Source organism: Zingiber officinale, chromosome 3A (genome assembly GCF_018446385.1).
Source record: "Zingiber officinale cultivar Zhangliang chromosome 3A, Zo_v1.1, whole genome shotgun sequence".
Lineage (NCBI taxonomy): Eukaryota > Viridiplantae > Streptophyta > Magnoliopsida > Zingiberales > Zingiberaceae > Zingiber > Zingiber officinale.
The window spans coordinates 93,710,655-93,726,753 of record NC_055990.1 but is presented as its reverse complement, the minus strand read 5'-3'; the positions used below and the strand labels follow the sequence as shown (position 1 = coordinate 93,726,753).

At 39.7% G+C, this 16,099-nt stretch overlaps 3 protein-coding genes across 4 annotated transcripts; 1 reads left to right on the top strand and 2 right to left on the bottom strand.

Annotated features, from left to right (window-relative positions):
• Window positions 1-2,241: 2,241 nt before the first annotated feature.
• LOC122050523 (zinc finger protein 8-like) lies at window positions 2,242-2,862 on the top strand. Its single transcript, XM_042611417.1, has one exon. The coding sequence runs from the start codon at window positions 2,242-2,244 to the stop codon at window positions 2,860-2,862; it is 621 nt and encodes a 206-aa protein (XP_042467351.1).
• A 292-nt stretch (window positions 2,863-3,154) lies between these two features.
• LOC122052060 (PHD finger protein PERSISTENT TAPETAL CELL 1-like) lies at window positions 3,155-6,467 on the bottom strand. 2 transcript variants are annotated; one of them, XM_042613450.1, is made up of 6 exons: window positions 6,383-6,467; window positions 6,161-6,236; window positions 5,160-5,449; window positions 4,805-5,093; window positions 4,420-4,731; window positions 3,155-4,323 (listed from the first exon to the last, which is right to left on the bottom strand). In XM_042613450.1, exons 3-6 carry the CDS (start codon window positions 5,416-5,418, stop codon window positions 3,318-3,320), a joined length of 1,866 nt encoding a protein of 621 aa, XP_042469384.1. In that variant the 5' UTR covers window positions 5,419-5,449; window positions 6,161-6,236; window positions 6,383-6,467; the 3' UTR covers window positions 3,155-3,317. The 2 variants fall into 2 exon arrangements, with proteins under 2 accessions (XP_042469384.1, XP_042469385.1); XM_042613451.1 differs by lacking the exons at window positions 6,161-6,236; window positions 6,383-6,467 and having other exon boundaries at window positions 4,420-4,641; window positions 5,160-5,434.
• LOC122052059 (probable histidine kinase 4) lies at window positions 6,383-13,854 on the bottom strand. Its single transcript, XM_042613449.1, has 12 exons — window positions 13,290-13,854; window positions 12,498-13,138; window positions 11,638-11,871; window positions 11,390-11,559; window positions 10,597-10,815; window positions 10,322-10,508; window positions 10,193-10,244; window positions 9,878-10,107; window positions 9,660-9,758; window positions 8,821-9,530; window positions 7,418-7,897; window positions 6,383-7,117 (listed from the first exon to the last, which is right to left on the bottom strand). Exons 2-12 carry the CDS (start codon window positions 12,765-12,767, stop codon window positions 6,850-6,852), a joined length of 2,919 nt encoding a protein of 972 aa, XP_042469383.1. The 5' UTR covers window positions 12,768-13,138; window positions 13,290-13,854; the 3' UTR covers window positions 6,383-6,849.
• Window positions 13,855-16,099: the final 2,245 nt, after the last annotated feature.

Sequence of the window (16,099 nt, the reverse complement as noted above, 5' to 3'; positions counted from 1 at the left end):
CTAAAAATTGGGAAGACGATCAATTTGGAATATGGTTCTGCTATTAATTGGATGAAGACTCTATGCTATCCTTTAACACAGAGAGTGTTAGTGTCAGATCGGAGAAGGGGTCGTCAGAGTTGGCCTCCGACGCTAAAGTCAGTGCTCGATTTGGGAGAAGAGAATAGTAGAAGCAAGCAATAGCAAAGAGCGTGTAGAATAATGGAGCATCGAATACCTTCACCTATAGATGGAGACCTTCTTTTATAGTGTCACTATAGTATCTATGTACGCATCCCAAAGTATATGCATGTTTTCCAAAGCTTTCCTAAGAAAAGACAAATCGAAAAGTATCTCTGACACCTTTTTTTAAACGAACATGTAAATTTCTATGATATGACAGGCTAGAAGCTTTTAAATTACGATTTACCTATAGGATATTCTCTGTTGTCAGCAGTACAAACTTCCAAAAGAATACGACAACGTGGGTCTATAGGGCTCATGTTGAGCTGACCAGCAACCACTCGGCCGGTGGATCGCCAGCTCGGCCTTATGGAATGCAGTCAATTATTCGTTCTTCACTCGACCCTTCATTTTATCGCAAAGTCATATGTTTGATCGGCCCTTAGATCCGATCAGATAGGCGGTAGGATGGGCGAAACCTTGTCTGCTCGTTGGGAAGGATGGTTGATCGGTCATCCTCCCCGCTCGGCTAAGACAGTTGGTCATGTTACTCTATACATGAGTCGAGATAGGAGGTCTGTCCTGGCGGGAGGCCTAGGCAGGTCCTCACGTCGGACCGGCCCTACGGCCAGCTTGGACACCTCACTAATATTGTTAATATCTTCTTGACTTTAACTGCCACCTTAGTCGGTCTGCCCCATTTTAATCTAATTCTGTCCAAAAACGGAGAGGTGGAAAGCTAGAGATGTGGCTGCTGCGCTGACTGGCTATAGACCGCGACCTACTCTGCAAAACAAACACCGTCATTGCCGAGTTAGAGAAGGAGTTTCCGACGTTAGCTCTCCGACGCTCAAGTCAGTCACCTGAACTGTGGAGGAAAGCGGAGCAACAGTAATGCAAGCGCAAACAGTAATAACATGTACCTCCGCCGATGTTTGGATCTCCTCCTCTTTATATAGAGTCCTGGTGGGTGACGTGCAGGCGCCTCGAGATGTGAACACGTTCTCCAAGGTGTCCTATGAAAGGACCTATCAGGAAAATGCCTTTGACACCATACTTTAACAGGCATGCATATTCCTGACAATACAGTAGAAGCTTCCGCTGTACGATCCGCCTGTCGACCATGCCTCGTGTCAACAGCAATATCTCCTACAAGGATATCAATAGATATAACAATAATCCCACTGCTTGGCTGAGCAGGGTAGCCGCTCGGTCAGGACTCCTTCGCTCTGTCAGCCTCAGCTGCTCTTCCTTGCGATAGCTTGGCGTAGTAGCTTGTCCCTCCCGATCGGACAAACTCTACGGTCTCCTCAGCATCCTGTCGCTTCGCACTGAGCGTCTGACTATCTTACCGTATTAGCCCGAGCTGAACAGTTGGCCCGCTCAAACACTGATCAACTCGACCAGTCGTTGAAGTCTTTTGCCGATCGAACATTAATTGGCCCGACTGGCAATTACAGTCGACCTCCTCTCAAACACTATAGACGAGTGTTTTGACATCCTGACATTCTTGACTTTAACCTCTATCTCGATAGTTGAGCCGTACCGGATGAGACCTCCCTTTATCGCCCTATCATAATCTATTCTCAGGAAATCCATCTTTATCGCTGTATCAGATTACGTAAAGCAATAGTGTCGAGAAACTTCGTTTAACATTGAACAATGTGTAAAGATGGTAAGTTATGCGAGAAGTTTATGAATTATAAACATAGCAAATTTATACTCTACCAAGTGCTTAAACATACGCCAACTTAATTGAAATTGATATATAGATTTTCGCATGCCTTCGAAGATCTTCGTGTGAAAATATACCGTATAGTATGTCATTGTTCATCGAATTGTATTTTTAGGTTAATCTCAATTTTATTTTTTAAAATTAGAAAAAATTAATTGAAGAAGGGTCGTGCAACGGTAAAGCTACTCAAATTACGTAAATAGTATCTTACAAAATGTAAGGTATTGACGGGAATATACTTTTTACAATTAAACAAGTTTAATTAATAAAGAAATAAAGGGCTTAAATAGATCTCATCAATGATTATATTTTTCACACTTCTCCCACTACTAGAAATTGGTGACATGGTCGACCAAGAGACGGCGCGGCCGCCGCCGCCGCCATTGCCATGGGACAAGGCAACTACCGTCGACGCCTTCTCCGAGCTGCCCTTCCTGCCCCAGACCCTGCCGCCAGCGGAGGCCGCCAGCACCACATCCTCCGCCCTGCGACTCTTCGGCATCGACTTCCCTACCGTCGGCGAGGCCACGCCCTCGAGCCCCGCCGCCGGAGGAGGGCGTAAGTTCGAGTGCCACTACTGCGGCCGCAAGTTCCCGACCTCGCAGGCGCTCGGCGGCCACCAGAACGCGCACAAGCGCGAGCGCCGCCGCTCCAAGCGCGCGGCGCAGCACCTCCATTTCCGCCACCATGCCTCCGCCGCCGCCCGCTCCCACCACTTCTGGCCTCCTTTGTCCTGGACGACAGCCGGCGAACTCCGCTTTCTCTACGCCACCGCAGTGTCGCTGCCACGGATTGTGCCGGCGCTGCATACTCTCCGGCGTGACAACCCTGCACCGCCTCTTCGTCGACCAGAGAAAGGCGGCGCCTGCAGTGCGCGTGACGGCGGCCCGTCTTCTTTCGTAACTCCTCCGAAGCGCATCGAGTCCAGTTGCGACAGCAGTTTGAGTTTGGATTTGCATTTGTAAGCTAATTAATCATTAATCATGATTTCATTTTGATTTATCTTTAAACATTTTAAATAAGTATTTTATTTCATTAATTTATAGCTAATGATATTTATCAATCGTCAATACTTTAAAATTTAAAAAAAAAAGTAAAAAAATTAATTAAAATTATATAATTTTGCATCTTTATCATCGGTAGTCATTCACTTCTAAGAAAAATTAGATTTTAATAAAAATAATATAAAGAGAACTTTCAAATTTAAAATAAAAGTAAGGATTAATGTTAAATTCATGAAAATTGTAAAATAATATCTATTGAATCCTCCTTTTCATTCCTTTTTTTTATAAATATTCTTGGTCCATCATATAGTCCATCTATGCTAATGACCATGTTCATTCCCAAAGACGAAGCTGAGTTGATACCCAAATGATAGCTAGATTTGCATCTCAATCTATACGAATGAACACTTGCAGCTTCATAGCATCACTTGTAGGCTTTGCCATGTGAGCATTTCTTTCTCGCATCTGCCACAAATGAACACACTGGGAGCTTCTTCCTCGTCAGCGATTCCCACACACCTCGTGTGCTCCCAAACTTCGCAAATGTTGCAGCATATCGTCCGTTCTCCGTCCTTCACACAACACCCACCCCAATTCACAACGTTGATCTCATCAATATTTCCTTTTTCATCTCCCACGACCAAATCTTTGATTTGCAAGTCTACTTCATTGTCTTTGACCAAGCACTTCGCATCAAGAACGCTTCGCGCTTCCATCATAATCATGTCACAACCCACAAGGCTTATCTCATTGTTGCATTCATGAATCTCCACTTTAATATTGCTTGTTTCATCTTCCACGACCAAATCTTCAGTCCGCGATTCAAATTCGAATTCTTTAACCACAAATGTGTCAGAATCCACAATGCTAAAAACATTGTCGCCTTCACGAATCTCCCCTTCAATATGGTGTTTTACATCTCCCACAATCAAATATTCAGCTCGCAATTCACCTTTGAAGTCTTTGACCAGCTGCTTGGCATTCAGAACCACTTTCACTTCTTTCGGAATCGTGCTCAGTATGCATCTGTACAAGCACAACAAGTCTCTCATGATCCGCACTTGGAATCTGTTCTCACACTGGTCCCTCGTCCTCGAGATGTCCTCCACACAGTACTCGAGCAATCGGGTGATCGGATTCACCTTGCGGCGCACAATGTAACCTGCAAAAACTCGATCTCCCAGTGTTTTCAGAACATAGTCTAGCAAGCCAGTGTCGCCCACATATGCCCGGGCTGCATCTCTGATCGCCTGCCTAGTGACCCATTGGAGCTCAGAGTTCTTGAGCTTTTCAACAATCACTCGCGCTGCCATTGCGACTCTTTTTCCAGACCATCGGCACGGTGGAGTTTTGGTCATGGCCTCTTGGCAGTAGTAATCCATGGCATGTTGAGCACATTTTGGAGCAAGGCGTGTCTTTGCACTACAAGAAAAAGCATTTTCGGTAGTATTTTCAATAACATCATTTTGGTGCAGCGTGGCCTTTTAAAATAGTAACATCTGAATGATCGATACTGACCTTGTAATACTTGAGCACTGCAAACCAATCATGAACCTGAACAGATCGCTCAGAGTTGACAGGATCTGCTCAGAGAACGACTGATATTTTATGATAATGGACGAGATCAAATGATGACTCAAGAGGCAACAAAGAGGAAGGTCCCGTATCACTTGTAGAGAATGCCGGTAAACCTCTTGGGTAGTGGCACCATAGCTTCCACAGCCAAATTTGTATCCCCACCTACCAAACCAGGGCTCACCATAAGCGATACCATGGACTAATCTCAGCTCCATTTCCCCCTTCATCGCAATGTCAATCAAGCTCACCTTTCTTCAAATTTTCAAGAACACCAATGAATTCTCCGAAAGAATTTCTCAAAGAAAGAAGAGAAGACAATACGTACCTAACTTGCAAAGCTGAGCAAATCGTGTCCCACAAGTCCATAATTTGGCGGCCGGAAATGAAATGAGAACCACCTTGAAAGCCATTATTGATCTCTACCAAGTGTCCAAAACCATTCGAGTGCATGACTCCATGCATCAAGATGCAATTTGTCTTCGATGGTTTCATCGACCCTGATTTATCTTTCTTTAGCCAGTCTCTAGCAACATGATGGCTTATAGCTTGAAGTGCTGCTGATGGAGGCAACACAAAGTGAAACCTCTTGCTACAAATGATGTGGTGGCCCCAACCTGCACATATAATTTATATTTCACTAATTGGCTACTCATTTACACTTACGAAAAGATATATTGTACCGGCAAAATGACAATAATGACATCTTTGAGAGTCTGGCTCTTTGACATCCTCTTCCAAGACAAGAAGTTTAGTACTATGCTGATGGAGTTGGAATTGAAATGAATGGCACTGCAGTTGATCTCCATGTCCAAGTAAAGCTTCAAGATGCCCAAACTTAAGTAAGGTTTCAATGTTCTCTCGGAATGAGCCACTGAAATGAGTTGGATTTCCGGGGAAGATAAAAAACCCTTGCTCCTCTAATCTCTTCCTCTTGTTCATCCTCTGTGGTTCTTTTGAACTAATTGCTAGTCTAATGAGATGACAAAATACAGGGGTTTATAAAACCATGGGATCACACATTCAGTGCTTTTCAGTAGTTAAATTTGAGGAAATTATATAAGAAATTGTGTTCTCAACAGCCAGGGAAATTCACTAGCTAACTTGCTTTCAGCATGATTGAATTTTCTAAACTCGATGAGTAATCCCATAAGGAATGACCAATTTTATTTATTTACTAATTTACAAAGTTAGCATGCACCAACATCAATAGGATGTCTACTTTCTTTTTACATGATCACAATAGTTCATCAGATTGAGATGTCGAGGAGCTTTAACTATGAATTAATGCATCTTTAGAATTTGAAACCTATTGTGAAGTGTGAAACATTTATTATTAGCAATTAGGTGGATTGGATGGGCTTTGTGATATTATTTTATTTTATTTGTTTTCTGAGTAGAAACTGGAGGGTGGAAGATTAGAAGCTGGTACCCTATAATTCCAACTGTTATTGTTCGTTATAAATCATAGGTTTTAGGATGATTTCTTCCATTCTACTAAATCTTTGAGGAGAATTCAGGATGAAGGTTTATGGAGCTAAATTTATTATTACAAAAGCGACGATCAGGTATACTATATCTTACATCATGATTGAAAACAAAATATAACAAAATCATGATTTATGGTTGAACTTCTTCTTGTTTAAGGGAAAAAAGCATTCAGTTAAAAAAATATGTTTCATACCTCTAGGTTGAACAAGGAGAATTCTGTTAGAAGAACTCCATCTAAATCAGTAGAGCTCGGTTGCATCCATCCACAACTGAAAATAATCGATTCCAAGAGAAACATGCATTTTTTTTCATTTCTGGATGACAAAAAAATATCTAATCATAATCCTCCAAGATTCATGAAAAAAATGCAAATTGAATTCTTAATTGAATCCATTTGTAGTAAAGTTGTGCTTACCAGGAGTGTTACTTTAATTGCTTCTTTTGATGATTTAAATCTCTTTTTAGATGATTCACTTTGGATGCTGTCACTAGCTTCTCATTCTACAAAGCAAAAACAAAACAAAAAACAAAAAACAAAATAATACTAAGTTATTCGAACCTAATGACGCTCTTACTCTGGTTTCTTTTATCCCCTTCAAGCAAGACAAGGACTTAGGTCGAACAAGGAATGTCTTAATTTTATCACAAAATTGGAAGAGACAAAAAAAATATGCATTTCTTTCAAAGAATGAGAAAGTGAGTAAGAAATTGCAAACATTTCCTGCCACCGACACCTGAAATGGTCGACATTTCGCAGAGCCCATCATACTCTTTTGTACAATGTATCCTTTCTGAGGCTGTTCTACCACTATTGACACTAACACTGTCATCTTGTTGCATCTACAATGCCCCACATAAGAGATCTTTCAGTAGAAAAATCTGTCATAAATCCAAATTAGATTTTGGTACCAAGAACTTAGCAACTGCTTGATAAAGTTGTTGCTCCTCAAAAGGCTTAGAGACATATCCATCCATTCCAGATTTCATGCACTTCTCATATGTTGCTTGGATCACATCAGCAGTCATGGCAAGAATCGGCAGGTGCCATTCATCCGCCATAGGTTCCTCCCTGTATATAGAGGCTCCTTCATTTCTGCTACATTCATTCGCAATGCTTTCCACCAACCGTATAAGCTTAGTTGCTTCAAATCTGAAAATTAAACCTCTATGTGAGCTTATTGGTGGATTATTATCTAGCTTTTCTGTTGTCGATTACAAGTTTGCCTCCGGGGATTTATAAGATAAAAATAGTTAGCATTATAGAATTGTTGATACCATCAAATATACAAGAAACGAAATTTTTTTGCTTTTTGGTGGGTCATAATCTAGGTTTGATCTGTAGATACAGATTTAAGTCCATATGGACACATTATGTAGGTATGAGAAAACACAAAGCTTAAAAGATTTTCTAGAGAGTTAATCAAGTGAAAAATAAAAATTGGGTCCTTACCCATCCATTTCAGGCATCTGAACATCCATGAAACAAGCATCAAACTTATGAGGCAGTTGAAGGAGTGAAACGGCATCTTTCCCACTTTCAGCACATTCCACCCTCGCCCCATATTTCTTAAGGATTCCTGCAGCAACTCTAAGATTTACCTTGTTGTCATCAACCACCAATATGTTCTTCCCTGCTAATAGGGTATGCAGATTAGCTAGACCATTCAACATCTCCTTTTGTGGCTTTTCTATACCAAGCACTTGCTGAAGGCATGCTGCCACAGTGCTTGCTCTGAGAGGTTTCATGATCACAGTATCGATGAAGGAACATGCTTTTGCTTTCTCAGATTCACGGGCCACCAAAAGTATGACCTTTGGCAATTCTAGAATGCAACCATTCTGCTTGAGCAACAACAGCTGATCATGCAAGTGAACATCCATGCCAGTGTACCATGAGTCCTTTTCGACAAATATAACATATGGTTGTCTCCTGGAATAATCACAGGAAAAAGGAAGAATTGGTCAAAATGATAATTGAGGTGTAAGAAAAACACATGTTAACAAAATCATGAATATTGTAATAATAGAAAGTATTGACTCAAATAAATTGGAATGGTTACCATGACACTTTAGTCTTAGTCCCACATGTTAAGCTATGGCCAAATGCAGAATTTTTAGTAGCTTTGATGGTTGAACCAAGGTTCAAAATAGTGAGCCATGCAGACAAAAGATATTAAAGCATACCTAATCCTAAGCATGATAAAGTGTTTGGAAAGGATTACTTGTATGATAGCGCAGCCACTAAATGTTGTCAATTAGGGATAATTTTGGGTAAAGATTTAGGTTTTGAATCTTGAGGGAAATGCCAAGCCTAAAGTATGGAAGATTTTAACACCCTCGTGTAGTTCCATAGTGCCACACGGTGAGGTGTTGGCTAATAAAGGGAGCTTAAAGTTTCATGATTGAGCTACTACTATCTTGAAGTTAAGCAGGTCACTTCTCTTATCTAGGTGGTTGTGACACACTAAAAATATATATAGGTTTTACTTGAACAAATGTAGGTAGGCGCACTATCAATCTAAATTGGTCACCAGATGGAAGCAAGGATTACAATGTTGATTTATAAATATGCCGATGATGGTACATGAAAATGTAACACACAAACAAGGCATGATACAATCCCACATGATCAGAGTTCATGCCAAAGTTAATAAAGAGACAACTTGATCATTATTTCATGAGGTAGTAGCTAATAAAGAGACAGCTAGATCATTTTGTTCATGCGGTAGCAGCTACATCAAGGGCATGCCTTTCCACAATATTGAATCGAGAAATCTGAAGCAGTACTAGTACAGCTTTACATAAAAAGTAAATCCTTCAATAGCGTGCAGACAAACAAATTTTGGGGCATACCTAGTTTTTAGACTGCCATTACATCTAGCCAAGGAGATTAGTGCCAACTTGACTGTTCTTGAAATGTCAACAGCTAAGCCCAGCCTCTTCAAATGGTACTTTGTCACAGCACTTCTAACTGGTTTTCCATCAATTAGAAAAGTTTTCATTCCCTTGAACCCAGAAGGTAGAGCCTCAGGAGTTCTCTTTGTATCTATAATTGAATCTTTATTGCATCTTTTGACAACGGCACTAAATGTAAATGTACTTCCAAGATTTGATTGACTGATGAAACTAATTTCTCCTCCCATCAATTCAACCAGACATTTAGTAATGCTCAAGCCAATACCAGTTCCTCCATAGTTTCTGGAAGTCGAGCTGTCGGCTTGCATGAAAGGTGTGAAGACACGATCCTGGGCTCGTAATGGGATCCCTATGCCTGTATCTTCAACACTGACGATGAGAGTGACATTTTCCTCAGCTTTCTCGGACGTCATTTCACTTGCTGAGACTTCTGGTGATAATTTTTCATCTGAAACAAGAAGCTTGAAATTCTCCCAACTATTTCTAGCATCAGCAGCTTGAAACCCACTTAAAGTATTAAAGGAACCAACTTGTAGTTTATCTTCTTGTGTTTCCCCATGTAAGTCACCATAAACTTCTCCATCTATCGTTAGATTTGAGGTCTCAGCCAAATGCACTTGGATAAATATATGGCCCCTCTCAGTAAACTGCATGAGAATATAAGGTATTATGAACAGGACATAAGCAAAGTGATGGATCAATTGTTCCCACAAGGTTTAGTGGCAGAGAATGCCAAAAGATAATAGAAAGCAGAAAACAAAAATGCATGTACTTACTTTAACTGAATTTCCCACCAGATTTGTTACTATCTGCCGAAATCTCCCAGGGTCACCAGTGACGACTTCTGGAACTTTGTCAGATACAAATACAGCAAGCTGCAATCAGCCAACACATTAGAAATTAGCAAGCAGTAAATTCATAAAATCACCAAATCTTGGAAAAGGAGAGTAGAATTACTCGAAATAGCTTTATCCTAAGGGATGTGGGCTTTTACCTCAATGCCCTTCTCTCTTGATTTTGAAGAAAACAAGGAAATCACATCATCAAGGGTTGACCTCAAATAAAATGGAACTGCCTCAATCTCTAACTTGCCAGCTTCAATTTTTGCCCGGTCAAGAACTTCATTGATTAGTGAAATTAATGCTCTGCCACAAACTTGAGCCGTTTGAGCATAATCCTTCTGAGTTAAATTAAGGTCAGTGTCCAAAAGCATGTCCAACATTCCTTCCAAAAGAATTGTTAATGGTCAGTTTAAACACTTGCAGATAATCTAAATCCAAGAAAATGTCAGCTGAAAGAGGACCAATACCTAGCACGCCATTCATAGGTGTCCTTATCTCATGTGACACAGTTGCAAGAAACTGTAAATTTAGCAAAAGGAAAGAAATTAGAAATATGAACGTAAGAGGAATTTCATGATCCAAAGGAAATGTCATACCTGAGATTTTGCAACATCAGCAGCCTCTGCTTGAAATTTTAGCTCTTCCATCTTCCGACAATCTTCTTTAACATTGTCATAATGATTTTTTGCAGCAAATACTATGTAACCTCCTAGCATGATGATCACAAAAATCCCAAATGGGGTTGTAATAGCTGAAAATGGAAGGGGGGGTTTTACCCTATACCTGCACAAGACACCATTATTTTAGCAAAGCATGAAACACATGAAAAAAGAAAGAAATTGCATGTGTAAACTAATTTGTAATGTCTAACCTGCAATGCATCTGGTGCTTCCTTAATGGATCTCCAAAATCAAGCATGTTGAAATGTGAAAGAGGCATATAACCCTCTGGATTTTGAGGTCCATACATGATCAGGGGTTCAGTACCATTGGTAATGTCATAAACATTTACCATAATATCTTGACTGCCAGCAAGTTGCTTCAATAAATTTTCCACAAGTGACTCTACGTCAAATGCACCCCCAAGATATCTGCTAAGCAGAAAGTCAAGGTGAACGACAATGGCAAAAGGCATATACCTGAAGATAAACTTATAAAAAGTGGGTTGTATCTAGCAGAACATGATAAAGGAATATTGCTAATACAAGATTAACAGATTGACACAGGGAAATTTAGATATATGCAATACAACAATTAGCTGTGATTCCCAACTTTTTGGCAGCAACCTGAATCTCCTCCTACCATTCAAATCTAAGTTGGCTATGTTGCTGCTAGCAATATACATTCTATTGGGAAATTAGATATATTTTTTTATTTTTGTTGTAGAATGATATGGCAAAATTCTAAACCCATTCAGGACAAATGAATGTCATCATTGATATGGGCTAGATTTGACAATTTCAGCTTTGTTAGGCAGGTTTTCACACAAGGCAAATCATAATCTACTTTATCTATTAAATAAAGCAAATCATAATCTACTTTAGCTATTAAATACCCGAAGGGATTAACCATAAATAAGATAGCATTTAGTGAAGATGGAAATAGAAATCGAAGGGAAACAGCATTGAAACAAATTGTAAGTACACATATAAGCAACTATCTCACCCTGCAGTTGCTTGCACGCGTTGTTCTATTGTTGCATCCTCAGGAAGCCCTGCGTAATATACTGGAAAGGTCAAAACCACACCAAGATGGTTTGACTTAAGAAGCCTAAAAGGTTTTGTAAGAACAGCTTTCCCAGTCGCCCTAGCCCGTAAAATATTCTCTCTGTCCTCCTGTAAAAGATGCAGGAATCAACAAAAGCCAAAGGAACAAAGGCATCAGCAGAATTACTTAGTTATCAAGTGCTAAACCTCGCCGGACATCATATCAAGTGCGCCGATGTGAGATACAGTCTCCTGGGAGTAAATTACAGGAGCATATTCATCCTGCATGGGTGATGGCTCCCTTTTCATGGTCATGATGGTCCACCCCTGCCTACTCTCAAAAGTTTCCCTTTGGGAACGAACAACTCTCTCAGCATATGCTACCCCATTTAACAAAGGTCGTTCGAAAGCTGTTTTCGCAGTGTAATATGCAAATGTCTCCTGCAACCAAACTCAAGTTAACTCAAGCGCAATGCTCGAGAAGCTAGAACAGAAAACAGATTTAACTAATATAGACAAGTAAGGTATTCTTCCTATACGGAAGAACCACAGGTATGAGATTTATACTCAAGAAGGTAAGACAGAAAACAGATTTAAACAATATGGAATAGTTAAGTATTCTTCCTGCCCGAAGAATCACGGGCAGCATGTGAATGTCTCCTGCAATCAAAGTTTCAAACTCAAGTAAACTCAAGCACAATACTCCTCCAGGAAACCCATAGAACCAAAACAGCCTAATTTATTTGGTGGAGAGACCAGAATCTTGCTTTTGCCAAATAAATGGGTAGTAACTGAAAATACTCTGGCATAGCCTCAGTACAAAAGGAGACAGAAGAATAATGTCTTGGTTAATACACAAAAAAGGGACTGAGATAGGTACCATCAAACATGGCTGACAACAAAAGAGCAAGAGAAAGACTAGTAGAAACCTCTGCCTCCATCGTTAGGCTTCCAAAAGAGACGAAAAAAAAAAAGAAAGAACTAAAAGATCGCCAACAAGAGAAACAGAAGAATATTTGGACAAAAATATGGAAATTAATAATGACAGAGCCCTGTACTTGTCCCACCTGATCAAGGGCAGGGGGCTGCTTCTGGTAGTAGAATGTGGAGATGAGGATGCCGAGAGCATGCACATGGTTGACGCTTACAGCAAACTGATCCTGGATCATCCTCGCACGCTCCTCGCACATGCTCACCAGCGCCTCCTCCGCCTTGATCATGTTCTCCCTCCGGAAATAGCAGTGCGACGCCAGGAACACGCTCACCGCAATCGCCACCCCGGCGACCACCGCCGCCTTCCGTCTCCACCACCACGTGCTCTTCCTTCCGGCCGCCATGAGTGCCCACTTCCTTTTTCCAACTCAAAGTCGCACCAACCTTTGGCAAAATTCCAACCTTTGGATCTGCTTTCTCACTCTGCGGCAGGGGTGCGTCCAAACTGCGGTTTAGCTTGGCTTAGCTCCAAGCAAATGGCATCAATTCTTGTGTTGATTTGCGGGAAAGAGGATGAAGGCGTGGTTAAGACCTTCTTAAAAGGTGGAAAACTTCGCTTATTCCAATGGCGATGAGGGAGACAGCCAGCTCGCCTCTCTCTCTTCTCTGGTTTTCTTCTCTGTTATCTCTCTCCTCCATAAAAAAATGGAGAGCATTGGCGAGTCCAGTTGCGATTTGGTACCAGAGCTCGTTCCTCTCTCTCTCCCATTCCCCTCTGTATTAAAAAGGAGTCCAAACAAAATTCATCTTTAAACTCAAGAATTGAGATTTGGGTGGAAGCAACGTAATTAGCGGCAAGATAATAATAATAATAATAAAATCTCGTCTTCCTCCGCGACCGGAGCACAATTAAGCGAGAAACTTACAATATTTTTGAGAAAAATCGCTTTCCCAGAGGGGTTGCGTGGCGGATTTAGCTCAAGATTCGCTGCCATTAAAAAACTACTTATTCCTATATAAAATTCCTCTCCTTCCGCTTCCGCCAAACTCCCACTTCCCACTCCCTGGGCACAATTGTTTCTTTTTCTTGTTCCTTTCTTCCCTTTCCCTTATTGTGTTCTTCCCTCACCCCGGGCAATTTTTTTTTTGTCCTTTTTATTAGTCGCAATCTACCTGTTCTCGAACGGAATCCCCAATGCGATTGGCTTAGGCCTCCGAAGCCAGATTTCGCAAGCCACAGTGAAGTCCGCACTCGACTGCGAACAAGAAACCCTTTTGCTCTACTCCCCTCCGATTCACCTCCACCGGAAGCGGCCTGACGTTCCAGCTCCAGCCCCCAAATGCGGTGATCGCGAAGGCTTCTTCGCCGTGGAAATGGAAACCCGGAGCTCGAAGGACTAGGGTTTTAGTGGTTTCCCCATCACTGCCGCAGTATCACGAGTGGAAAAGAACTCCGCGACTCCGATCGCAGTTCACTGCGACGACGGACCCCATCCAATGACTTTAGAACTGAAATGACTTAAATGGCCTCCTAGTCAAATGCAGATTTAAATAAATACCGTAGAAACATAACTTGTACCCACTGCCCCCGGGAAAATAGTATTGCATGGACCTCTAATAATTAAATTTGAGTTTCGACGAATTAATAAACAGTTGATATAAAAATATTAAATTAATCGTTTATTCATTATAAATAATTTCTGATTTATCTTTTATGAATAAAAAAAGTTTATAGAGTCAAAATTTTAAATTAATCAGTATTAAGCAAAGACTTTTAGGATATTTCTTTCATTCAAATTCAAATATTAAATTGTTTTATTAACCTTTGAGTCACGACCCTTGCTGAAAGAACCTCTTAAGTAAAGTTGTGTATAATAAAACCAATATGCTTCGACTCTTTAACGCTACCTTTTTTATTGCTTTTATCCTTATTAAAATTATATATACCTCTTACATTTTTTATTAATGTGATTCTAATTTAGAAATACAACTTTGATCAAAATATTTTGAAATAAAGGACAAAGAGAGTGTTGTCTTAATAATTTTTAAAGGAGATTTTTTAATGATTTTATGTGCAATAATTTTAAATAAAGGACTTCTATTATCAATTAAATTAATTAAATTGATAAAGAAGTTTAGGAGTGTAACACGTTTGTATCTTTCTTATGTTTTTTTTAAAAAAAATATTTGTTGGCTCACTCTTTTGTTTGTTTGTGCATTGAATTATTATTCCTTATTCCTCCTCACATGAATTTTAATATTGTTAGGTAGTCACCCAATCTCCATAAATTTTATTTTTGGAAGATTAGATTAACTAACTATTGATTAAGAGTTGTTTATAAAGAGATGAATAGATATAATATAATTTATCCATAGGGTTAGCATGAAGTCTTGTGTCCAATCCCATCTTAGCCTGTCACAAGCTGAACTAAGCAACGGTAGCTTACCCCGATCAAGGAGTGCACAGTGGCTTACCCCGATCAAGGCCTGCACTGAGCCTAATACGAACTCAAGGTGAACATAGTCTGTGTTTCAAGTCCAACTTAAATACTTAAAGTTTAAAAAACAATAATTGAAAAAATAATTATTTTTTAAAAATAAAAAAGGAAAATTTTAAATATATCTAATTTTTAAATAAAATATAAATATATATATACACTATTTTCTAAAAAAATAATTTTAAATTTAAAAAATATATTTTACTTTTTATTATATAAGAAAATGGGTTTGGGACCATATGAATCTAAGCTTGATCAAACTAGGATTTGACCAGTGTCAAGTAGTCATGTAATAGATTGGACCAAGCTCAACCTGACATGGCAAGTAAATGGACTGACCAAGCTTGAGTCATGCTCAGCTCCGATCAACCTATTTTGATGTGTCTAACTTAACCTGCTAAATTGTACTAGTTTACTGACTCATTTTATAAATTATTACAAAAAAAAAAAAACTTTTGAAATTACTAATTACCCTAAATGTTTTATTCCTTAATAATGTTCTATAGCCATGCTTTAACAGCTCCTCCTCCTCCTCCTCTTATTATTATTATTATTATTATTATTATTATTATTATTACCTTGCACACTCTTGGACGACTCTCATAGGTCAGGCGCCCGAACTCTCAAAAGTGAGAGAGAGAGATGAGATATCTTGCACACTTCTAGGCGACCCTCACAGGTCCGAGCGCCTGGATGTCCCGTTCAAGTGCTCCGATTCACTTTTGAGAGTTCGGGTGCCTAACCTATCAAGGTCGCCCAAGAGTGTGCAAGGTAACTATAATAATAATAATAATAATAATAATATACATCCATATTAGGATTAGAACTATGATCCTCATATTTGTTCCTTTGAGTGTTATAAACAAGTCAAGCCAAACTTTGAGGTCTTGAAGCTTATTTAATAAGATAACCAAGTCGAACCTAAAATGAATCAAACCTTTAAAATGATTATTCAAACTTGGCTTGATTTTTTTTTTTAACTTGATATTGGTTCAAGCTTGGCTTTAGATTTGATTAAAAAAAGGGCAGATCCGCTATCTTAACAACCCTCTAATGTCAGCCCCATGTATATGAAGGGAGGTAATGCAGGTACACAGATGTTATGCGCATGATGGAATAAATCTCAAGTCATCGGTTCCTGAAAATCGACCCCTGACTATTACGCTAGAGATGTCATGTGTCCACCATCTGTACTACGTCCTGTGGGTTGCTTGATTTTGTTAAAGTTTGGTTTGAAC

Excerpts from the sequence above, each read along its gene's own strand:
- LOC122052060 (XM_042613450.1), bottom strand. The coding sequence starts at position 5,418 with ATGAACAAGAGGAAGAGATTAGAGGAGCAAGGGTTTTTTATCTTCCCC. Across the intron at positions 5,094-5,159 it reads TCATTATTGTCATTTTGCCG|GTTGGGGCCACCACATCATT; the intron begins GTACAATATATC and ends TTATATGTGCAG. Across the intron at positions 4,324-4,419 it reads CAGTGCTCAAGTATTACAAG|TGCAAAGACACGCCTTGCTC; the intron begins GTCAGTATCGAT and ends TTTTTCTTGTAG.
- LOC122052059 (XM_042613449.1), bottom strand. The coding sequence starts at position 12,767 with ATGGCGGCCGGAAGGAAGAGCACGTGGTGGTGGAGACGGAAGGCGGCG. Across the intron at positions 11,872-12,497 it reads AGCCCCCTGCCCTTGATCAG|GAGACATTTGCATATTACAC; the intron begins GTGGGACAAGTA and ends GTTTGGTTGCAG. Across the intron at positions 10,816-11,389 it reads CGCGTGCAAGCAACTGCAGG|ATATCTTGGGGGTGCATTTG; the intron begins GTGAGATAGTTG and ends TCTGCTTAGCAG.
- LOC122050523 (XM_042611417.1), top strand. The coding sequence starts at position 2,242 with ATGGTCGACCAAGAGACGGCGCGGCCGCCGCCGCCGCCATTGCCATGG.